The following is a 24,134-nucleotide window of genomic DNA, read 5'->3' on the forward strand; positions in this document are numbered from 1 at the left end:
TTCTTTACACCAGGAGGCTAACGCCCGGATCGTACAAATAAGTGTGAAAACTTGTACATCCTAAAAGCCTTGGAAGCAAAAAACTGTACTACACACGGTCCTCGTATATACGTCCACTTTCGGAACATCGTGAAAAAAAAAAAAAATAAGAAGTCTTCGGAAACTGGTCTCGGTGCGGAATCGAGTATATGTACGAAGAGGCATGATAACGACACACACATCTCGCGTAGATCGAGCTGAAAAGATGAGATCAAAGGGAATAATTCCTTTGAAGGAGAAACGTTATAATTTTGCCGATTTTCGCGGTACACCCAACACGAATAAATGCCTCGCGACTGTACTTCGGGGTGGAAACGTTGCATTTAAATGGAAAGTAGCTGCTGGATTTTACATACAAGAATTGTAATCAGGTCGTAGGCTCGTAACCAGACGTTTCGGGGGTAAGTTTAGAATTCAAAACAAAAGCGTATCGTATTGCTATCAAGTCGCTGTCTGAATAGCAATGATCTCCTAAGATGAAACGGTTTGAAACGTAGGAGAATTTACTGAAATAGAATAACGTACCGATAGCTACAAGAAAACCTTTCGATTCCTCAGGAAATCCTCTCTTCCGATTGCAAACCGCAATCGCAATCGCGACGAATGTAAGTTTTATCGCAAGGGCTTTCGTTAGATCTCCCGATTCAAAGATGACTGATTGAATAATCCAGAGAGAATCATTAAAATAATCTACCCGGCCGAGAAAATTTTCTTCGTCACGTGAGATAGATGCTTTTTGTCTCGGGTGATTCATCGAGAATTTGAAAACGTTCTTCTCACCAAACCGGGATAGTAATAATTAATGGTAAAATTTTTCTTCGTACTTTTTGAGCCGACGACGGACGAGATTATCGCGAATCATTTTCTAATTATCAAAGATATATTGATTCCCGGGTAATTAGTTTTCAAAGTTTGATGGACAGAGCGAGTTATATGGGGCGCTCGTTTTATATAAGCTTGTTACGCCCGGTGTAATAAATGTTAAACCGAAAGACGAGAAAAGAGAAAAAAAAAAAAAGAAAAAAATCAAACAGCCCAGTTGGAGGCTCCTGCAGGTATTTAAAATTTCGGTACCTACTCGGCGGACAGGGAGTCCGTAAAACTTGGTGTCTTCCATTAACCGAATCCTTCGTTATACATAATTCACGAATGACAACCCGAGGGCACGGTTAAGTATAATAAATAATATCTTAGTTATGCCATAATTCGTGTTAAGAGAATATTAAGTAGCTGCTGCCTGCCTCGCACTTCTTAATTCCCCTTTCTCGGTACGAAAGCGCGGTTCAGAGGGTGCCGAAAAACCTGAAGGTTGAATACTCCGCGCCGGGCGTTGTGAAAAAGCCAGAAAGCCTGTTGCAACGTTTCATACTTAATTGGTCGAAATTACAGCGATTCAATCTTACCGCTTTCACTACCCGACCCTTTCAATGTCAGAAATACTTTATCAAACTCTTTTCCCAACCGTCCGAACGGCGAACGGTCCGCTCGAACGCCGAATTTTCTCGCAGTCACATCGTACATGGGCGTCTATTTGAATACAGGTGCGTTATTATTCGCGATGTCATTTCAGAAGACGTTTAATTTATTTTCTCACTCAGACTGACGAAGAATGTTTAATTTATGCTGCGTTTATTTCTATTTGTTTTTTTTCTTCTTATTATTTTTTTCATTTTGCTCCGCATGTTAATTGTAAATGAATTAGTGATCGACTCTATATCACTCGCAAAGGAGAGCTTAGAACTCCGTAGAACAAGTGCCGTTTCTTCTACATTTTTAATGAGGTACTCACGACGTTCTAAATAATCTTTTTTTATGGGCGTAATAATACCGCGGAGCGTTAAAACCTCGTTTTCCGGACGAATACGCACATTTGTACGGAAATTATAAATTCATTACTCGCAGATAAATTTTTGAGTTCACGTTGGGGTGGGATGGGATACAGATAATTTTGTGCGTGCGGAAGGCTCGCCGCGAACGAGTTTGCGAGTCGCCTACGTCTATACAACAAACCTGGATGAATCTAAACGGATGTAATTTGTCGGGTTGTAAACCGAGAAACTTAGTTGATAACGTTTAAGTTGCACCCCAAGCGACTTTACCCGCAAACGTGAGACGAATTTCATCGCCTCTACCTCATCGCGCATTTCCCAGCCTCCCTCTGTACAGGTCATACCGTACGATATGACGTAACTTTGCATAGTCTAGAAATTCCCGAATTAAACATGAGCCTGTAAAAACATCCCGAGGAAGGAAACGAGTGCAGCGATGGTTCGCGTTACAGATGAGCTGTTTTCAACTAGATGGTCGAATTACGCCGGTCGTTGATCACCCCCGTCGGTGCGGTCGGTCGTACGGAGTTGACAAGGCGAAGGACACGCGAGAGTTTCGGGTCAACTTTTACTTCGGTTAATCGCATTTTGCACTTTGCAGCTCGAGCTTAATGAGCCTCGCTAATTTCTGCGTATCCCTCTTGCTTTTTCGAAGTGCTTTAACCAGCGGTTAGCCTATTTGGACGCTGCACGCTAGCATAGGTTAGCGTTCGAATTAATCTTTCATGCACTAAAACACCCCCATTTTGCAAAAGCGCCGACATCAGCGTGTAACGCTGACTCTTATGTACACAAACGGCACGCATACGAGTGTGAATTTACACAGGAGAGTATGGAAAATGCATTTCAGTAGTTAGCTTTTTTTCTTCTTTCGAAATTCTCGCACCTGCCATGCCAGAGTTATCGACGATCGTCTCCGTTCTGAATTCCGTTGTCGAATTACTTGCGGGAATTCAAATTTGGGGACAAACGAGGTCACCGATAATTATATGCAAATCGTAAAACGTCGACTCGCGAGTGAATATGCATAACACGTGTATCAAGTGTTCACGTATTCCTCTATATAGTCTAGAACCAGCATGGCGATTAACTCGGGTGACTGAAAAAGAAAAGAGAAGAAAACTTGTTCAGAGAATAAAATTTACTTGGGCAGCTAAATACTTTGCAAACGACGTAGTTTAACGTCTAAACGGCCGCGCCCGCTTATTTCTGAAAGTTTTATGTACCGGTCTTTTCGGAGCGTATAAAATTCAGCATTCAGCCGCCTCGAAGAATTTTCTATACCTGGGTCAGCGGCGCTGCCTTTTTAGTTTTTGTCCTTTCATCATTATCATCATTATTATTATTTTCCTCTTTCTATTTTCCAAGATTTTTTCATCCATAGTTGCGGAAAACGTTCCGAGCTTCACCCGTACATACTCCTCTTTAGACGTTCCTTGGGCCGAGTGGACCACATGACCGAGTACCAGTCTCTCTTGATCATTCTTCTCGTAAATTTCTCAACGTCCGATGGTCTCGTGAGCAGAGTTTCGTCATATTTTCTGGAATTCTTCAACGCTGCCGCAGGCAAAACTATACCCGAGGGAAATGATTCCGGTGAGAGTATCAAAGAAATAGTTTATTTTCGTAAGTCGATCCGACAATAAGAGCAAGTACACGTACATCAAACAAAATCTCGTCTCGAAATATTGAACAATCCGTTCGTGCAATAAAAATAAAATGCTTAAAGTAATTTTTAAATATTCCAATAATTTCTAATAACGTATGGCTACAAGATAGGTAATACGGTGAATCGGCCACTCGGCGGTTACGTTAATACGTTATCACAGTATCAAAATTTACGCTATTACGTACATCTAACATATTCAATCATCCTTAACTGATCGGCAACGAGGTGAATCGTTCGTTCCTTATGGTGTCCATGTGAATTGCGTCTTGGACGTTGAAACGATGCCGCGAACCGCTCGATCCCATATTTTCGAATATTCTGTCAGCGTCGTCGAATTCTTCGGAAAAGTTGACCAGGACCTGTCAAAAGAGAATGAAATTATTGCGCATTGTCTCGGATCTAATCGAGTTCGGCCGATCGTCCGAATACGGGGTAAACTTTTAAGCTCCCGTTAGTTTAAAAATTTACAACCATTTCAGAATTCTCTACGACCGCTGTCAAACTAACTGCAGTCGCTATTGTCTCAACTCCGTTTGATTATTCTAAACGGAATCGCGAATCCTGCGGCATTCGGCGGTAGCTGCAAGGTTAATTTACATTTTCTAGATTCAATCGAATTTGCATTAAATAGGTAACCGGATTGATTCAAACCACGACCTACATCACCATGGGTCTGAAGAACGACGGTAAACAACCCGCTGCAAAAAAATTAACATATATGATTTATGCAGTTTTTTTTTCATTCTTTTCGTTTTTCCTCTAATACTCGTCAAAACTAGGTGCGCGGATTCTTCTCGGTAAATAAAATTGGAAAATTTGTTAAAATTGCATTCAATTTCGCCAGAAGTCATGTTAATCCCGTCTATCCTATACGCTTCCGGAAAGTAACGAGCTAATAAAGTTGCAGTGATATAGAGCGATCCAACGTGTCCCAAATTAAGCTTTGAATTTGTCTATAAAAGTCGCTGCCGCGCAGAGCTCGCTCTGCTTTTGCCGCATAATACCGTCACTTGCAGGCGAGCGAGCGAACGACGAAACTGCACCATATTTGGAGTACGTAATTTCGCGAGAGGGACGTACGTGAAAAGAGGAGAAAATCGCGAAGATAAACCGTCAAGTTAACCGCTGTATTGTACCGGGAGAGATGCGATTTTCATATCTTCAACCCGCACCCCTTTGAACGAGCGCTTTCCGTTCCGCCGAGTCTCAATTATTATTTACTCCTCGTTGGACGATTTTTATTCTTTCATTTCCTCATCGTCAGCCTGCGTCTACTCAATTCCGACGAGTGAAAAAAATTTTTCCTCCCGCACGATCGACAACTGGTCATCGACGAAGAACCGATTCCGATTGTGAGCGCCGATCCTCCCGCGAATCTTTGCACCGTTCAGCGTCGTAGCTGCGCCGCTAAGCTGATCACAGCCAGAGAAAAGTAGGGATTATCACCCCACCCCACCCTCTCGAAAATGGGAAAAGGGAACCGGCCATCGCCACAAAGATGTGCCGGGTAAAAACGGACGAAGTCACATTAACGCGGAGTGAGATAAGGAGTACGTTGCGCCCGGAAACTCGTCTTCAGGGGTGTGCAGAGTCGAGTGTAGACTTTGGCTTACTTAGTTCATTCCTTGTCTTGGCTCGCGCACATTGAATTAACATCCAAGTGTCGTAATGCTTCTTAGCAATGCGGCTTTAGCCGAACAACCTAACGGGATGAAGAAAGAAAAGGTTGGCTAATTAGAATCCAGCTCGGTCCGGATTAAGCAGTTAGTTTGATATTTTCTCAGTCAAGTTAGAAGCGAATAAATGCACGTCTTCGTTGCACCCTGTACACACTCGAATACTCGTTGCCAAAAATTGTAACCGGAGGTTCTTAATGCAGTAGGTTAAAGCGGTACGTCGGTGACGAGGGCTATCCGTGTACTTTGGTATATCCGTGACCGAATGAAACCGACCGAGCGTTGGTTATTATTAAATTTTTACGACGTCATACCAGATATTTCGGAACATCGCCCACGCGTGACGTTGAATATCAGATACACCTGGTTTCGACCGGTCGTACATCCTATTTTACGTAACTTCACGTATTTCGATCGTTTTCTGCGGGGAGGAATAATCTTGACAAAAAAAAAAAAAATTCTCCTAACAGTCCACGGAGCTTTTCACGATTTCGGCAAACTGAATATTTTATCGGTAGCGTTGAAACGGCGCGAACGGGTTGTGTGTTTTTTTTTTTATCTCATTCCGGCGAATATATTCTCGCGGTGCTATTTCACCTTAAATTTTACAGAGAGCACGTTCCGGGAGCAATTAGCCAACTGCCTAATACTCCACCCTTCACTTTGATAATCTATCAGCAGCCCCCAGGCTCTAGATTTACGGTAGCCCACAAATCAAGAGACGAGGTGTAGAGTCTCGGACCAAGTACATTCGAAAGAAGGGGCGCCCTGCCGAGTTACTCGAAGGCTGAACGCGGATTCGCGCGTTTTATTAAATAGCTCCCGTATACTATTGATGTTACAGTAAATTTCCGAATCACATTTCTGATTTTGATGAAAATTTTTTACATCTTCAGTCGCGCATTCTCGGTCGCTGATCCTCTCAGAGCTTCGGTGTCCGCAGTCGTATAACATTGTAAGATCGTGTCGCCCGCAGATGATGTACCGCGAGTTCGACCCGCCATATTCCCTCTTCATCACCCTTTCCGTCCTGCCTATCTTAAAGGTTATTAATGGATACGGTACAGCGAGCGAAGATTATTTTCCACGCGAGTTTCTCCTTCGAATCAATATGTGAGACTCCGACTGTTTCCGCAAGGTGTTCGAAACTCCCGAAATTTTCCCGTGACAAATAGTCACCCGGCGTTTCTCGTTCGACGGAAGCTTATACCCGAGTCGGGTTCGCCGTAATTACCATCCGAAACTATGACCGTCTTAAACGACGCGTTTTACACCGTTCGTATTTTATTTACCAGTCGAGTTACTGTTCGCAGCGGTATACGCGGCACCCCCTGCACTGCAAACCCTTCTTTGTTGGCCGCGAGTTCGGTTTGAAAAATAAATCATTCCCACGGGAGATAAAAGCCCTTATCCTCCCATTCGAGGGGGGTTGAAAGGTGTATCTCACATTATTTTCAGATATCGCGATGTTGAATTTCCCCGTTATACACACCGCACCCTCCGCGATCCTCAAGTTCCTTGAAACGGAAGTGATATTTTTTTCTTTCACGCCCCCCCCTCCCCTGACAATGTCATAACTTTGGCTGGAAAAAAATCTTATTACCTGATCCAAGGAGCTCTGCGTAAGCGTGTAGTCGACGGCGTTCAATTCAGTCGCCAAATCTCGAAGGCTCGCCAGTACCGAACTTAGTTTGGTGTTCGGTTTACGAGGTACCAAAAGTCGCGCGGCCACCGCTTGCCTCGAGGCGATACTAGCTCCTGGAAGATGTCTCGCCGTTGATTCCAGAAGTTCTGATAACAAAGTGGGACCCTTGAACCGCAGAAATACGATGTAGCCTTCGCCGTACCTGTAAGTGAACACAGCTGCATATATAACGTTCGTGATCATTCGCTTATTATTATCGTTGGTATCCTCTTTCGAATCTAGGATAACACGAAATGATTTCCGAACAAAGCTTCGTTGCGAGCTTTTTCATTGTTTCTGATCCTAAGGATTCGAAATCGAATCGAGTTTCGAATTGATTATCGCAGGTCGGATTGCTCCAGTCGGTACGTCACCTTTCGAATAAACTTCACCGTCGCACAGGTGTGTAAGACATTCGATGGTTTTTTTTTATTCGTTGTTTTTTTTTTTTTTCACCCCGTAACCGATTACGTGACGTAAGACGGAGTTTCTGTGCATATTCCGTTTGTGGATAGAAACGCTCTCGAATTAAACTCGCGTAGTACATACGGCATAATGCATAGACGGTGTAAATTTGTAAATGAAGCTACTCGGATATAGACTTTACAGTCTAGATTAGATTAATGCGTCGGCACTGAGATGAGTGCGGCAACGCGCGTCTCTTTTACCACCGTCACGATGGCAAAATAAGCAGAATTATACATAGGAACTGTACACGTGCGGGAGCACGGGGGATACCGTGTAACTCTATACGGTATGTGGGTCGGATGCCTCGTGTGCTTGCGGGGAGGCACTTGAGTCACTTTTCCTTCTAATTGAGACGCATCGCCTCGGCTAGATGCCGGCGAAGACGTTGAGAAGGTGGTTACGAACGGCGTCTATACACTTCCGAAGTGCGGTGGTATACACATATGTACGTATACGAAAGCTTCCATCGCATTACTTTAGCTGATTGCGTATACGCCGTCGCCATTATATATTTACATTAATTGTTCCCCCTGCACGTCGTGATTAGCATCGGGATCACCTGACGCGCGAGTCAAAATTCCCAATTTACTCGAACGCGAACGTACACGGCTGCGTCACGTAATATGAGTGTGGGTCAAGGTTGCGACATCGATCCATCGAAAACCCGCGATGTGGGGAGCGCGGACATTTTTTTCGAAGGAGCGGTCCCTCGCCAGTTCTCCTTGAATATATTTAGCGAGAGAAATAAACTAGGAGGATGTAAGAGAATGAGAAAAAAAAACGAGCCGCAGATTCTCCTCGTTTCAAGGACCCGGCGACGTGCCGCTGCGTGATGTATGGACACGTGGTCGGCGACGTACATTCGTTCCGCGTGTTCAACCGGCTCTGTTACTCTTTCTCCCCTATACGCCGAAGACAGATGCCTGTCAACGCGTCGCGGTGGTGTTCGCGTCCCGGTGGTCGCACGGATACGAATATGATGGGCTTACCCGATAACATCAATCAGGGCGACAGATGCGTCGCCGTATTCACGGGGGGGTGTGAGAAATAATGTGCGTACGTCGAGTAGATGCTCTTCTTCGATATCTCGTACGAAATGCATCATACCGGTCCAGTCCGCGCATCGACGATAGCGGCGAACCACGCGCAGAAATCGCGGTATCCAGGGCGCGCCCTGTGATTCATCGATAGCGCCATTTTAATTGCAAATATTATTCATCGTAGAAAAACGGAAGACCCATGCGGCCAATCAATGTCAAGGTCCGCATTCGAAGCCCAAATGCTTTTTCTCATTCTAGCATTCACAAAAACTTGTTCTACTTAGACACTCGTTTCAAAGTCGGACGAGGTGAAAAAATGTAACATCTCAGATAGTTTTCATCTGCAATGGATACGTCTCTTTGACAAAACGCTCCGCGTAATTAAATTCGAGCCGGTCTGCTGTGGGAGAATAGCGTTTTCCGAGAGAATAAGAACAATTATATATAAAAGAGTAAATTCCTGAAGCAAGTTTAGTTCGAAGTAACGTAATTTCCACATGGCGTCGTGCGTCCCTCATTTCGCGTGCGTAGTTACGTCTTTCTGGTTCTCAGCTTTTGATACGGTTAGTTGTGTATTGAAGTTGTTCACCGTCTAGCGGCGGGGGGGGGGGGAGGGGGGAAGATATCGTGCTTTGATCTTCTGAATTGTTCCCCCAAGTTTACAGGAACGTTAAGTCGTCGTAGCTTTGTGCGACTATAATAATACGAGGAGTAGCACTTGCAGGCTGCGAGATCTTCTCGAAAATATATTACTTTATACTTTCCGCTATCGTTCCTATATGAAATGGCGATTTTTCCCTTATTACGGCAACCGCGATGGTTATTAGCTTTTATCGGTGCGATTTTATGGCCTCCGTAAAGCGTTTACTGGCTCTCCTCTATGCGGGTTGAAAGGGCGGCGCTCCCTTGATTTCACCTTTTTGAAACGGTTGCACGGTTGTTGCTGCTGCTGCTGCTGCTGTTGTTGTCGCTATCATCATTATTGCTATCGTTATTATTATTGTCGGGGTGTGTGCAGACGGCAAGCGAAACAATTACGCGAAGGTAACCCAAATGACACCGGTCACGCGGCCAACCTTATCCAAAGAGATCTGAAACGCTTCGGGGTACTTTTAGAGGTCAGACTAGATTGCGGGGGTTTAGCCTTTTCATACCGAAAATAACCTGGAAATTGTATTGTCATTGAATTACGCGGTGTCCTCTGCAACGACGAACTTCTCAACGAGCGAGTTGAAAATTATTATATTTCATACGCACTAAAACTGAGCGTGCACCCGTATATTGTATCGTCTAGTTCAGGGTGTTAAAAAAAATTTACGAACCGCGTTATGACGAAATGAAGGGGAAAAAGTCTTTCAAGATCTGTTTGGAACGTTGTAACGAAGCGAAATGTGTCCCTAAATTCGTGGTTTTTCGATTTTTGCTCGTTCCTATCAAGGCTGGTTCGTATCAATGGTATCCAACGATTGCTTTGAATTCTGAGTTCAATAACGCAATCGTACGCGTTACATCGCGTTTGAATTTCATTATAACGCGGTGTATGATTACGGGCTGTTGTTTATCGCCATTTAAATAGCCCAAAATTGCGTATACAGATACAATAATTCCCTGCGCACCGCTACGTAGACGAAGCTTATAAATTATCATTAACTACGCTCCGCAAGTTCACTTGTTCAATTACCAATTCAAATTAATTGAATCTATAACAAGTGAACGATCGCGCTTAACCAGCCGTGTAGAATTTACCTACGTCTAGTCCGATATCGATGTACGGTACTAAAACCATGTGGGAAGAAATTAGCCGACGAATCTAGGAATGTCAATTGAATGAAACAAATTATCATTCATTCTCACCTGTGCTTCAGGTATTGGGGTGATCCGATGCACTTCAGTCCAGCTTTGGCCAGGACGCCGACTCTGGTACAAAGATTTTCGCAATCAGCCACACTGTGAGAGGTCATCAGAACGCTTCCCCGATTTTTAATTATCGATTTTATGGCCTTCGCCACCAAATCCTTTGACGCAGGATCCATCCCGCTGTAAATGAATTTTTGTTTTGTTTTTTTAGCGAATTTCGGACGCGAGGGATAACGAAATATATCGTAACAGGGACGAATCGAATCATCGATCGATGGTTACCTGGTCGCTTCGTCCATTAAAACGACGCGCGAGGGAAGCAAAACGCTGATCGCCGCATTGAGTTTTCTCTTGTTTCCACCGCTGAGACTGGCCACCCTTTGATGAGCGTATTTAGTGAGATCGAATCGCTTCAAAGCCGTTTCAACCGCCTAGAAAAAGAGACAACGGAGATGGAGTAGTCGATATGATAAGCTCTCCGCAGCCGTTAGAGGCTCTCTACGCTTATTAAACCCTTTAACTCTTACCCTCGGGACGTTCCGGAGACCGGAAACCTCGCCGTGAATGGTCAGAGATTGATGTGGCGTGAGGAAAGGGTCGAGAGCGTCGCTCTGAGGACAGTAGCCAACGTCTCCGGAGCACAGCGGTCCAGATCCGATTTCTTTATCGTTCAGAACAACCTGACCAGCCGTGGGGATGATCTCCGTCGTTAACATCTTGAAGGTGGTGCTTTTTCCCGCGCCGTTTACGCCGAAGAGCCCGAAACATTCGCCCGCCTGAATACCGAAACTGAGGTCGTGAACGGCGACGTTCTTCCCTTGCGAACTCTCGTACACTTTTCGCAGTCTAATTGTCTTCAAGACTTTTTGACAGAGTCCTTTTTCTATCCTGGCTCTTTCCTTCGCTACGTCCTCGTCCTCGTCATTCGTCGCGTAGAGCGGAACTTTTTTGTCACGGAAAGCAGGCAGCGCGCGACTTTCGATCGCCAAATTAGTCGCGAACAGAATCGCGCCGACCATGAATAGGTAGAGGCAGTGAGGACCGAGGAGATCCCAGCTCAGGGGTGACTTGTAAGTGTTCATGTGGAATCTTTCGAGAAGGTTGGCGGTTATATCATTCGTTGATATTCGAACCAAACCGTCGCCCAATGCGTACTGAGGGAAAATCAATAGCAACTGATGGAGGAAGTTTCTCACGTCTTCGGCCGTCTTACTTGTTCCGAGTACGTCGATCGTCAATATTGTCGCCAAGGACAAAACTCCGATAAAGGTGTTTAGGCAGAAGAGCACCATGTTGGAAAGGCTCGAGTCGTCGAACATCTTTTCTGCCAGATGCGTGAACGGAATTACTGCCCATCTGCGACGTTCAAAGAGTATGAGAATTTATCGTTCGGAGAGCCGCTTGTGCAATTTCAAAATGCTTGTTCGATTATAAAAAAAAAAAAAGTAACTCACGCGTAGAGGAAAAGCAGAACACAGACGGAGGGTAGATTTTCTTTGGCAACGTAAGCGGAAAGACCAAATATTTCGAAAACTATAACGGCGAGTAGAATTGAAACGGCGAAGACCTGTAACAACAAACATTATTCGAAGATATTTTTTAAGGGCTATTGGCCAACGTTACATTCATGTACAGGCGTACATAGATTTTTTGGCTCGCTAGTCACTGACTGCACTTTTTCAGGGTTTTACTCTGACGCCTCGATGCGTGTCTGCCAAATCGCTAACCTTGGCATAGTCAATTCTGTCATCGTCTACAGATTTAGAGAACAGGGTGCAGCATCCCGTACCGAGTCGCCCCGAAACCGCGTAGGCGACCGTTGATGGCGCTTTTGACAAATTAATGCACTAATCTCGTCGTAATTGACCCATTAATAAAATGATGATTCTGTTGCTCGCCGCAGAGAGTCAGAGTGCCGTATAATACCGGGACATTAATCAGTAATTATCATTATTACATAATTAGCGTAAAGAGCTTTGACCGCGAGACAGCGAGGCCTGCCATTAATTTTTTTTCCGGCCCAAAAAATCCTTCAGAAACATCTGAGGCTTGAAGACGTACCGGAAAACTTTGCTACCGCGTAAAGCTGAAATTCTCCTTTTTTTTTTTCTCTCTGAATAACTTGTATAAATATTTGCAATACCAGAAGATCCCAGATGAGGGCAGTCGTCCAGTAAGTCAAAGGCTTCACTCCAGCGAGGTACAAAATTCGTTTCTCCTCGGAGAGTCTTTCACGGACCAATTCTTTGGCACCTTGGGCACCGACCAGGCTGAACGCGACGAGCAACACGAGACCGATGCCTACGTCAGCGACGTGTTGAAGTCTGCGAAAAAGGAATCACGCAAATTATGAAACAGGTATCGGAAACCGTATGAACGCCGAGAGCTGCGGCCGATCGTCTTGCGCAATTTCATATCTACCGCCATAATTCTACTCTACAATTTTTTTTATTTCGAAAAATAGTCACGCTTCGTCCTTCCAGGCTCTTCAAAGCGAATTAATTTATTTACGGATGAACCGAATCGACGGTATCCAGTCAGCTTTAGCGTTCGAATAATTTGCAGAACGCGGCGACGTGACGTCGCCGCGTTCCTCTCAATGTCCACTGACGGCCCATATGTATATTCAAGGAACAGAGAGCTCTTTGTACAAATACGGAATTATATTCAACGTTAATTAAAAGTAAATACTGTGAAATTACCACGCCACGTGAACTTGGGTCATTATGGGACCAAGAGAAAACAGTCGATCAATTGATCTTCCTCAAAGGTACACATATAGGGGTGTGAACCGCAACTTGAACAGTCCTTGAACCTTGACTGTTCCAATACGACTGACACTTTTTTTTACCTACGTTGCCATAAAAAAAAAAACTCGAACCTTTGATTTGCAAAGTCTGCATTTCTATTTTGACCTGCAGTAGTTCGGGATTTTTTTTTTCATTTTCGAATGCGCCCACGGTGGTCTTTCATACATGTGAATCCATTATTTTGAGTCTGAACCATCTCTGTTTTTTTTAGGAATAACGCGAAAAATTCCGTATCCCAATAAATTGGGGGTGAACTCGAGGGCTGTATCAAACAAAAATAACGAGGGAAAAACAAACAAATCGGAAAAGCGATGCGGCCCACACTGAAAGTTCTTGGGTTTTCGTCAACACGAAATGCGAACCGATTCAATCAGATCCAAGAATAAATCAAGAGGGAGAGAAAAGACCTCCGCCTATTGCAATCGTCGAGAAAGAGAACAGCTATTACGCAAAATGGGGCAAACACAAAAGACGAGGGTAACAATATACGTTTGTCTCCGAGGCAGCCAAACACCTGTAACAGAATCCTTGTTATCAACAGCGGCGACGAGAGCCTTTTATCCACCGCCGGCTCCGTCGCATTTCTGTTTCATTGTTTCGTTTTATTATGTCACTATTATTTCTTCTCGCCGCAAAGAATTCAAATTGTCCGCTCTGTTTTTCGCCAAGACCGAGGCTTCGACGTGTGTGATTTTTACTTGAAATATTCCCCCAACCTTGAGCCACGATCTCGATTGTAACGTCGTAATTCTATTCAAAAGATACGTTTTTTCATAGCGGAACAGATGACTTGAACGCAAAATTTCAAAACCGACGGGAATTGCAAAATTTTCCAACATTTCCAATTTCGCTATCGAAGTTCGCAATTTTTTTTCTAATTTCGAGGTAACCCGTCGAGAGACCCCGGTACTCCCTTCAGTCCCGGTCTTCCCTCCGCGTATAATTACACTCTACGGGATTGGGTTTATAAAATTTTCATACTACTCACAAGGTCGTGCGATTCAGTTGGTCTCTGGAGGATTTGAGAGGATGATTGATCGTGGTGAGGTGACCAGAAACACCGCTGGCTCTCAGGATAGCTTCATTCAGCGCGTTTAGATAAGCCGGTAGGGAATGGTGACCTTTGTTGTTGTACCAAACCACGAAGACTCCAGTTCCGTCTTCCGAATCCATGTGGTTCAGTGACCATCCCCCGTATCTGCGAGAACATCAATGAAAGGAGATAATTCGAAGTCGCTCGATTTTCGGATGAGTAATTTTCGTTCGTTAGTGCTTTCTAACTAAGAGAGGGACGATGTAACGATCGGAGAGAAATTATCGATTGCTCAGCAACGCGTCCTCACCTCTTCTCTATGTACTGCTCCTGGGTGGAAATGATCCAGTCGAGGGTTGCACGACCTGGATTCGTTTCAATCAAACCTTCGACCGGTGCTGGAAGTCCCTCGCAAACCTGGTCTCCGTCGATACAGTCGCAGCTTCCCGTGTCCTGTAATTAATTGTCGTGAATTATCAAACGTGGGATGAATAAAAAAGATACGACGCTATCGGGCTTCCGTACGTTTGAAAAAGCTCGCCAGTTTCCATTACTCGCGTCGACGAATCTATCCTGCAGCTGTAGCGAAACACGTTTGTGAAATTGATCGCTCTTCCTGTCAATGCTGGAAGAGGGGTTGAATTAAACATATGATATTCAGCTTTGTTCCGGGTAATGGTGATCACGAAAGGTTCAAAGTGTTCGACGAACCTGTAGAAATGTACCGGATGCGTGTCGTACAGTTTCGTGGACAGCACCAAAGGTCGCTGATCGTCAGAGGGTGGTCTGATCAAAGACAAACCCATTGCAACGGCTACAAATAAAGTGGGCAGAATCAAAGCAGCTAGAGGCGCTCGCCAGTCACGGGCAAAATGCCACAGTCTCTTTTTCAGCAGTGCTTTACCCTGCCGAAACACCGAAGGCTTCATGCTCGGTTCATTCGTTATCAAATCAACGTTCTCCGTGGGGATGGCGAAGCCTGGAATCGAAAAAAAAAAAAATATCTATATCGATATCCGACAATGCAGCGGAAATGGGTTAGCGCAGCGAATTCGTGATCGTTAACGATCCCCTTACCGATGCTGTTCACGCTATTCAAACTCTCAAGACTTGTGGGTTTCGCGTACTTCTCCGCACCATCTGCGTGCGCGCACATATCAAGGAAAACCCTTTCGAGCGTATCGCACTCCAAGTTGAAGTGGGAAAATCCTAACTGCTCCTGGTTATCCTCGAGAGCTTTTACCGCTCCCGCAATGCTGAAAAATAATTTTGCAGCCGAATATAGATCACGCCAGCGCGTGAATACGAGTAATTGAACGCGAAGACTTTGTGCATAAATGCGCCATGGAATCTGAAAAATGAAAACTCACTCGTTTGCGTCACCGGGACTCCTTTGGAAAGGGAGAATTATCTCGACTTCCGTGTCGCTCACGTCGTTCACCGTCGCATTCGGCACAATTTTTTCAACCAAGTTTGTCAAGTTGCTCATCGTCTTCGCCTGTCCCATCGGAACGCCTTCGTTATCCTTGATCATCACAGCTTTCGGGCTGGGCGACGAAAAAGACACCGTCATTCTGTACCCCTGGCCGTAGTTTATTTTCAGAGTCAACGGCGAACCGGTGGAAAGGATCTTTCCTTTGTGTATTACGACAACCGTATCACTGAGCATATCAGCCTCGTCCAGGTAATGAGTGGACATTAAGACCGTACGACCTATACGGTGTTTGTCAATCAGTCGCCAAATCCTTCGTCTGGCTGCCGGATCGACACCGGCGCCGGGCTCGTCCAGTATCACCAAATTCGGAGCTCCGATGAACGCCAGACAGACGCACAGCCTTCGCTGCGTACCTCCGGAAAGTTTGGACACCAATTCGTCCTCTTGGCCGTTCAGTTCCATTGAAGTTAACATTCTGAAGGAAGAGAAGAAACACGACCTCGTTACCGAGAACTTATCGGATCTGTTGGCGATTCCTCAGAGGGATACCTACGTCTCGATATCTCTGTCCATGTCGTAGCCTTGGATCCTATTTTTCAACCTTGCATAAAACATCATGTGCTCTCGGGCAGTGAGACAACCGATTAGCACGTTGGTTTGGGGACAAACTCCAATGTGAGGTACAGCGTCGTTGTTATTAGGAAGCCAAATTTCACCACTCGTCGGTGCTTCCATGCCAGTCAACATTTTGCTGAAAATAAAATCAATGGCTGCATTCCTGGCTGCTTGAAAAATTGTATTTTTCGAATATCGTTCGCCATAGCCAACACTATTGTGTGAGAACGAAGTGGGAAACTTCTCGTTCGAATACCTACATTATGGTGGTTTTTCCAGCGCCGTTTCTACCAAGAAGAGTAGTGACCTCTCCCTCCATAAGTTTTATCGAAAAATCATCAACGGCCACGCACTCGCCTGTTTCAGTTTGGTATACCTTGCGTACATTGTCAAATCGAACGCCGACCTGTTTTTCGTCTTGGACGTTGAAATTCGTAGCGTCACTGTCTGAATCTGTTACATTACGGTAAAATTTTAGGATCAGAAGCACGAGTCCGAATTAACTGCGAATGAATTTTCCAAAGCTCCGATATCATGCATGCAAGTGAACATTTTGCGTATCTTTCCGTATGATATACGCACAGTGGATACGAATGTGGCAAATGATAAGATGTGAAAAGCAAAAACAGAAACGTCACAATATCAGCAAATCTTTGTTAATACATTAACGAATTTTTATATACGAAAAATCTGGACGGTTAAAAACAAGAATGTGTTAGCCTGATTATTGAACACTTATTTACACAAGTTTGTTGGGAATTGAAAAAATGGATGAACTGACATAAGTCGTGATGAAAGCACGAAGCATTCAAATAGCCGAAATCGAGGAACTCCCCGACTCTTGAAGGTAAAAAAAAAAAAATTGATTAGGGGCCGTACAGCGTGCTGCGTGCGTTACAGAATGATACCTTGATGTGTGCTTGAGGATGGAACAACAACGTCGTTAGTGAAATACACCTGGTTCTCGAAGGCGAGGTAGCTTGGCCGTCCATAGTATGTCCTGGTATCGGCCCACCACAAGCTAATGGACCTCAGTCCATGAAACCCTCTACCTGAAATATTCACTTTTTATCTCTTTGAAAGTGACTGGCCTGTGAAATTTCCGCAAGGATTTCCACCGTTGCTACAAGGGCGACAATTTTCGAGGTCACTTCTGTCGTCCTCGCTAAACTGGTCAATTTGGTCCTGGACTTTTCCTGGCGGCCGGCAAATATCAAACTCTGTCGAACAACGGTGCATTTTCCGATAATATTTTTTTGTCGCAGTTCAAGTTGTGAGAAATTGACTTTTGAGTGTTTTACTTTCGTTGAATTCACTCAGTTACTTATTAACTGAAAATAGATCAGCGATAATCTGAAATCCGCGGGTACACTGAAATTCGTCGGTAACATTTCTGCTGGGTATAAGTACGCTGAAATACAGCGGAGGCTTTGTCGAGATTTCAAATTGGTATGGGATAATACCGTTGAGAAAAAAATTGAACTGTACAAGTGATTGGATTTTTACTGATCAGACCCACTGATCAAGTTAATCGTACGAGCGAGCTGCATTAATGAGACGAATAGATTGTTCTTTGAAGACCAATGGAAGCTTAGAGTGCAGAGACAGAGAAGATAAAGAGAATGACAGTAATTGTGGGCTGCAAGTACCGCTGGACTTCTGTGAAACACGAATATTTTGTGTACACCGGTGACCACATAATTTTTTCTGTTGCACCTTCAACCAACCAGAGTTTATACAAATAAGCATTTACGCTCACCAGATATCCACTTAAAGCCTAATCTGAAAATAAGCGCAGACTGAAATGGATTTCGATTCATGGCCCATAGCCAGTAGCGCATTTTCCGGAAAATCGACGACCATACGATAATATTGAGACAATCTGAACGTCGGCATTATATCCAATGGAAGAAGGACCATGATATTACAAGATAAGGTCAAGATATTCCAACGATTGTGAAGACTTCATACCTGAATTCGTATATCGAGTGATGATGTAGCCGATCAAAGCGTATAAGCATCCGTCGAATGCAATCGTCAAGAAAACCAAGCCCAGAGACATCGGATCCCCGGGGCTGGACTCCTCCCACATGGAAGCCCAGGTCAATCCGGTACCCTGAACTTCTTTTCGAACGGCGTAAAGACATCCAAAGCAAAAGCTGGTTGACATGTTCAGGCACTACAATCCAACGGAGAGTTGATAAGTACTCGAATGAAATGCGTTCTCGAGTTTCATGCATATAAACTCACCATTAATAACTTGACGGCCAAGTTTACGCTGGCCTCCATCGCGATTACTATGATGTAAGGCATGTAAGTTAGTAGGAAAAACACAACTGTGGTGACCGCCGCCAAGCTCGCGGAACTGAACATCGTCGAAATCATGTAACTGTAAAGCGACGAAAATGGGGAAGTTCATTTGATGGATCGGTTGAGCGGATCGTAATCGCAAAAAAAAATGGAAAACTGACTCACCAAAATGTCACGGTGGCGAAGACATAGTCGAGGAGGAGGAACAATACAAGAAGAGGATCTGAGCGTGGCAAAATTTTCCCGCCCATTAAAATTGTGAAAATAATTATCGCCACGACGGACAACTCGATTATTGACACTATGAACCACGCGAAAGTATTCTGTCGTGATTTCAGGCCCATTACGCTCATCACCTGAAAGATACGAGTGCCTATGGTAAGATATCATAACATTTTTCGTAATTTGTAGAAATTTTTTTTGTCGTTCGCCAATTACCATTGCATTTTGCGATTCTCGTTCCCAAACAATATGTCTGACGACCGTCCCTACGCACAACATCAGCGCGAAAAAGAAACAAACTTGAAGACCTTGACTCTCGTACAACGCCGATTGGAATCTGTAGAAAATTCGCGAATGGTTTTTGAAAGAAGCTTATTTTACTTCATTCATTCCTACCCAGGATAAATCACCCTCCGAACTTACTGAACAAATTTCCAGCAGGGATACGGCATTTGTTGAGAAACTGTTTTCCACTGTTGTTGAGTCTGAGTTTTGACCTTTATGATTGCTCGATCGACCGAATCTTGTAGTTGTATAAATCCTCTGAGGTAACGCAAATTTTCTACGAAACTTCCCTCGGGTCCAGGAGTCCAGAATTGATTCTTCAGCCTCGAAGTTGAGGGTACAGAGTCTACGTCCATTCGAATTTTGTAGGTAATATTGTCGGACGATCCTTGCTCGTATGATCTTTTCGATCGCTCGGCTCTGTCTTCGACAAAAACAATACCAGCTAGGAAGTCGTTCGTCCCGACAAGACGATCGGCTTCTTTTTCGAGCTCCTCTTCTGAGGCGAAACCGATGATACGGTTAGCCAAAACACAATCCATAACTTTGTTCAGCATACGGATGGTTCGAATCAATGTATGAGAATTCTTTATCCTCCAAGCCAGCTTTGCCAAATCGAAATTCTCCAGATCAATTCCTAATGAAGTCCCGCTGAATGATTTTACAGCAATCTTCATCAATTTTGATTTAAATATTTTCTGCAAATCGATCAAACTGTCTCCAAGTTCCGTCATGTTCGCTAAAGAGGTCATACTCCTTTCAAAGCTATCGATCAGCACTCCAAAATTTCCGATATGAGCGAAGGTCGAATTCGTTTCTTCCATGACTTTATCAATAAAGCTCGTACGTGGAGCGTACAATATGCGACCTCGTAGCAGAGGTTTCACGTAAGTCCATAAAATTTTACCAGCGGCTATTTTTGAAATCTCCTTATATACATCTTTACACGAGTCAGCTGCAATAGAAGAAAAAATATTCATGATAAATTAATATGTACACCACGTTCGTTGATTATGCTAAGAAACTCTGATAAACTCACTAGGCAATGAGGCGAGCTCCACATCGTTAAATTCTGCTCCGTTTTCTTCGATCTGGGAAATTATTTTGAAAAATTTACCGGTATCTTGAACCATTGACTTTCCGCACAACATTTCACCACTTTCTTTCAGAAACTGCGGAACTGAAAATCAAGATCAAATTGAAAACGCATCCGAAAAGAATGAATAGGCAGGCCGTGAATTTTTGTGGGGATGAAATGAATTTCATCACGATTTGACAAACGCAAATTTAACTTACAGTTCATGTCCTGATTCGTCGATAACGAAGCCTCATTGTTGGTATCATTAGCGATCAAGTAGTCGGCTGTGAACTGATCGGACATGTTAACAGCAGCGTCCTTCAGCAGCGGTGCTAGTTTGGCAGCAAATCCCAAATTGTTTATGATCTCCATCCCTTCTTTCTCGTTCAAATTAGCATTGGACAAGATATTCTTCACGCTGGCGCCCATTACCTGAAAATAACGAATGAGGCGATATTTTGAGAGATTTTTTCGAACGGCATCTCGGATATCGAAAGGTTTTGTTGAAGACGAGAAAAAAAAAAAACAAACAGAAAGAAATCTTACGTCTTTGAATAGCGATCCAAAGTTGAGCTTCTTGATCAAATTAACCGTGATATTCTGCGCCCTTTCACTTCCCAGCTGGCACAACGTATCGCTGATCTCTTCCATGGTGACATTACCGGTTTCGAATTCGAAAATTTCGCCAAGTTTTTCCGGTGAACAGATAGTCTCCTTGATGCTGACGGTTCGAGATTCCTTCGAGTAAACCGAAAGCATGTCAACTTTTCCTGGACCCAATGCCTCCGTAGTATTTGTGCTTAACCCGACAGTCTTAATCAAATATGACCGCATAACAGGCCAGTTGGGAAACATTTTTTTGATTTCATCTGAAATACGAGAAAAAATTCTGTTATCCTCTCAGCTAACGGGATTAAAAGTGAACGCGATAAATCAACTTACATTTGGTGTTCAGCAACCCAAGATTCTTAAATATCTCCATGGATTCTAGCATGCTCAGTGCGGTTCGCAGGTCATTTTTTACCAGCGGGTTTTCAATGAACGGTTCGACGTCATCCAAAAGCGTATTGAACCTTTAAAAATTGATAGACGTTACATTCAATTTTATTCGGGTGGAAGGATTTCACTTTGTTCAATTTATGGACCTAATTAGAGAAACGCTCACCCGTTAAAAAATTTGTCTATAGTCTCCTCCCTCAGCAATTTCATAACATCGTCGAGTAAACGTCGATTCTCTAATACGTCGCCATCAAAATTTATGGTGCTGGCGATGTTCAACATATTTCCTGATTCTAGCGCTATCATATCCAAATCGCTCAGTATATTTTTCAGCCATAATAATTTTTTCGTAGCGTCTTTACGCCACCCGGGTAATTTGTCTCGAATCTTGTCCAAGTCCAAGCTTTTCGACAACTGACGAGGAATGTCCGTGATCGAAGAAAAATTGGTCGAATTATCCGAGTATCGTAGAAACTTTGCCAATTTTTTTGATACAAGGCTATCGTATAAATCCATCTCGCTTTTCGTTGCGTTAGTGTTTATCTAGACGACAGGGAATCGAGTTTATTTCTACGTAGTTGCGATTCCGATTATCCAGCTCTGATTCATATACATACCATGTTAACATTGATAAAGGCTGGACCAAACATTCTTTCTATTATATCTACATCCGATTTCACGACAACTTCTTCTATAGGTTTCCAAATCGGCACAGATGTTTCCGATAGTTTCCCTAGTTCAATTAATTTTTCGTGTGTTCTCAGAGTGTCGATTACTGTTACGTGTTCGTTTAGTAAGACCAAAGCTACGCGAAGTAATCCAATATATCTGAAAAGTAATCGAGTTTGTATAAAATAAATTTGTTGTAAATAAAAATTAATATTTACGTTGTTGGTTTCGCGAGGATACTGGTAGCAGATATGCTGTTGTCAGTAGCAGACGCGTTTCCTTTAGTTGTATCAAAAAATCCCAACGCGATCTCGGTTAAATACTGCATTGTCTTCTCCATTTCGTTAGACAAATCCGCAAAGATATTTTTACTGGCGATAAAGCGACCGTTGATATTCGCCGCCTGCACAAGCAATGAATTATTATAATCCGGGGCGATTGATTATTACAGCGGGTAAAATTTGATAACAGATATTTTTTCAAATATGCCTCACGTCGTTGATCGGAATCGTCCATTTCAATTTGTTGAAAAGAATGTCCCGCAGCTCTTCGGCATTTAATTTCCCAGACGAGTAAACGAGCTTTTCGTAGAGAGCGTGATTCGATAATTGGCCATTCAAAATTCGTAAGAAATTGAACAGCCCCTCGCACACGGCACAGTTACTAGAATAGTAAATCAATGGAAAATGGTGAGAAAACCGTTAATTCAATAAATCACACTCGATATTATTTCGACATTGCTCACTTATTGCGGCTTGTCGCCTCGATCAGACTTTGCAAAAGTTTGGACATTTGATGGGCTGTTGAATTCACGAGAACGTGTGGATCCTGAAATAATTGGAACACGATAATTGCAAAGATGCCGAGCGAATTGATTGAATTTGAATCGAACGAAGCAGTTTTGAATTTAAGTTGCTTCTCACGACGTGTATCGAAATTCATTCGTTCTTACCATCGCCTCGTATTCCGCGACAAAATTGTTCAGATTTCCCACGATAAACGATGTGATAAACTTGGGCGGTTTGAAGTCCGCCTGTCCTTCGGATATGGTTCGAATGATGATTTTTTGTAATTGTCTTATATGGTTCATCACGGACGATTCATTTCTACCCGGGAGTGTGCCGCGAGTTCCCTCCGTCTGTTCGAAAATCTGAAACCGTATCAAGAGATAAGTTCTGATACAAACGAAATCGAACCCGACGAGAGAACGGCAGAAATTATAAACTGATAAAAAGAAAAAATATTGTCAAAAACTTACATCTTCGAATAAAAAGTGTCCAGTTTTTTTCAATTGTGACATTCTTTGACACGACTGAGTGAAGTTTCCGAGAAATCCTTCTCCCTGCATATGTCGAGGCTCTATTAAGTACTTGTTAAATTCACATAGATTCACCTTTCCGTCAATCAAAGAGCCGACCGAGGAGTTTGTTATTTCCCCGTTGAAAAAAGTGTTGACGATTGTTAACATTAAATTTGGTAAACCCTCAGCTAATGAAAGCGTCGCGTTCATTTCAGGGTTCGATTCGTACAGTGTTCGTAGCTTCGACCACATGTCGCCCCCCGATGCTAAATTGACTAGTAAGTTGGATAACTGAATGAAATAATCGAATCGTTCCGTCATCGCTATCCTAGGTGATGGGTATGTCGGGTTCCATTCTTCCATTCCTGAAGAATCTAATTGTAAGTAATCTCGCAGCCAGGATTCTTCCGTATTCTCGATTATCGACCACGTGTTGTTGTCAAGATTTCGCCACGTAGTTACGTTAAAAATATTCGTCTTGAATTTGACGCTAGGATGCGACCTCGACAAGCCGAAGGATGCGCTGATTACGTTAGCCAGATATTCCGAGAGCGAAGATTCCCTTTGTAAATTCTTATTCGGACCTTGGATCAAGTCCTGTAAAAGAATCGCGAAGTCGTAAGTCTCGCAAAAGGACATTCGGAATTCAACTAAAACGGTATGACAAAAAGACGAGCATTACATAAAATTCCTGGCTCGTTAAACTCTTCAGCAGCTGGTACGGATCGAAGGAACAGATTGTTCTCAAGAAATGAACCCTCTCGCTGTTGTTCCAATATCCCGAATTGAAGTGATGATCGCACATCTTCATCTTTATCCCGCTAAATACTGTTGGATGACCTGTTTCTGGTTCGAACTGGGCCAGTGACGCAGCTAGAGCGATGGATTCGGTAGGATGCGATTCGAGGACTTTGAAAAGCTGACGGATATCACCGTCTTCAACTAAATCCCAGAGATGAAAACCGTCTAGTTTTTCGTCAGCTGCAAGCTTATTGAGGGAAGTTGCAAGGTGTCTCAATATTTCAGCGGCAAATTCGACCGCCACGTGAAATGGTTCGGTAGAGTCAACGCTGACGACCTAAAAATAAGGATACGTCGTTCGGAATAACAGCAGGT

At 43.6% G+C, this 24,134-nt stretch overlaps 1 protein-coding gene across 3 annotated transcripts in view; it reads right to left on the bottom strand.

Moving 5' to 3' along the window:
• Positions 1-3,471: 3,471 nt before the first annotated feature.
• Positions 3,472-24,134, bottom strand: part of LOC105692916 (ATP-binding cassette sub-family A member 13) — a 28,893-nt gene continuing 8,230 nt past the window's right edge. For 2 of the 3 annotated variants that reach the window (XM_048655661.1, XM_048655660.1), the window contains exons 18-50: positions 23,701-24,096; positions 22,977-23,615; positions 22,671-22,868; positions 22,464-22,546; positions 22,213-22,381; positions 21,937-22,121; positions 21,667-21,877; positions 21,216-21,592; positions 20,993-21,123; positions 20,597-20,919; positions 20,269-20,482; positions 20,012-20,152; positions 19,111-19,927; positions 18,904-19,024; positions 18,631-18,821; positions 18,406-18,544; positions 18,127-18,334; positions 17,064-17,207; positions 16,416-16,608; positions 16,094-16,291; positions 15,476-16,015; positions 15,183-15,361; positions 14,817-15,084; positions 14,631-14,730; positions 14,416-14,558; positions 14,061-14,270; positions 12,406-12,586; positions 11,717-11,829; positions 10,790-11,618; positions 10,545-10,693; positions 10,260-10,442; positions 6,817-7,060; positions 3,472-3,896 (exon numbers count right to left, since the gene is read on the bottom strand). In XM_048655661.1, coding sequence (XP_048511618.1) covers positions 3,744-3,896; positions 6,817-7,060; positions 10,260-10,442; positions 10,545-10,693; positions 10,790-11,618; positions 11,717-11,829; positions 12,406-12,586; positions 14,061-14,270; positions 14,416-14,558; positions 14,631-14,730; positions 14,817-15,084; positions 15,183-15,361; positions 15,476-16,015; positions 16,094-16,291; positions 16,416-16,608; positions 17,064-17,207; positions 18,127-18,334; positions 18,406-18,544; positions 18,631-18,821; positions 18,904-19,024; positions 19,111-19,927; positions 20,012-20,152; positions 20,269-20,482; positions 20,597-20,919; positions 20,993-21,123; positions 21,216-21,592; positions 21,667-21,877; positions 21,937-22,121; positions 22,213-22,381; positions 22,464-22,546; positions 22,671-22,868; positions 22,977-23,615; positions 23,701-24,096 — 8,370 coding nt within the window. In that variant the 3' untranslated portion in view covers positions 3,472-3,743. The remainder of the gene's footprint in view (positions 3,897-6,816; positions 7,061-10,259; positions 10,443-10,544; positions 10,694-10,789; positions 11,619-11,716; positions 11,830-12,405; positions 12,587-14,060; positions 14,271-14,415; positions 14,559-14,630; positions 14,731-14,816; positions 15,085-15,182; positions 15,362-15,475; positions 16,016-16,093; positions 16,292-16,415; positions 16,609-17,063; positions 17,208-18,126; positions 18,335-18,405; positions 18,545-18,630; positions 18,822-18,903; positions 19,025-19,110; positions 19,928-20,011; positions 20,153-20,268; positions 20,483-20,596; positions 20,920-20,992; positions 21,124-21,215; positions 21,593-21,666; positions 21,878-21,936; positions 22,122-22,212; positions 22,382-22,463; positions 22,547-22,670; positions 22,869-22,976; positions 23,616-23,700; positions 24,097-24,134) is intronic. The other variant, XM_048655662.1, reaches the window with a different exon arrangement.

The sequence above is a fragment of the Athalia rosae genome, chromosome 5 (genome assembly GCF_917208135.1).
Source record: "Athalia rosae chromosome 5, iyAthRosa1.1, whole genome shotgun sequence".
Lineage (NCBI taxonomy): Eukaryota > Metazoa > Arthropoda > Insecta > Hymenoptera > Athaliidae > Athalia > Athalia rosae.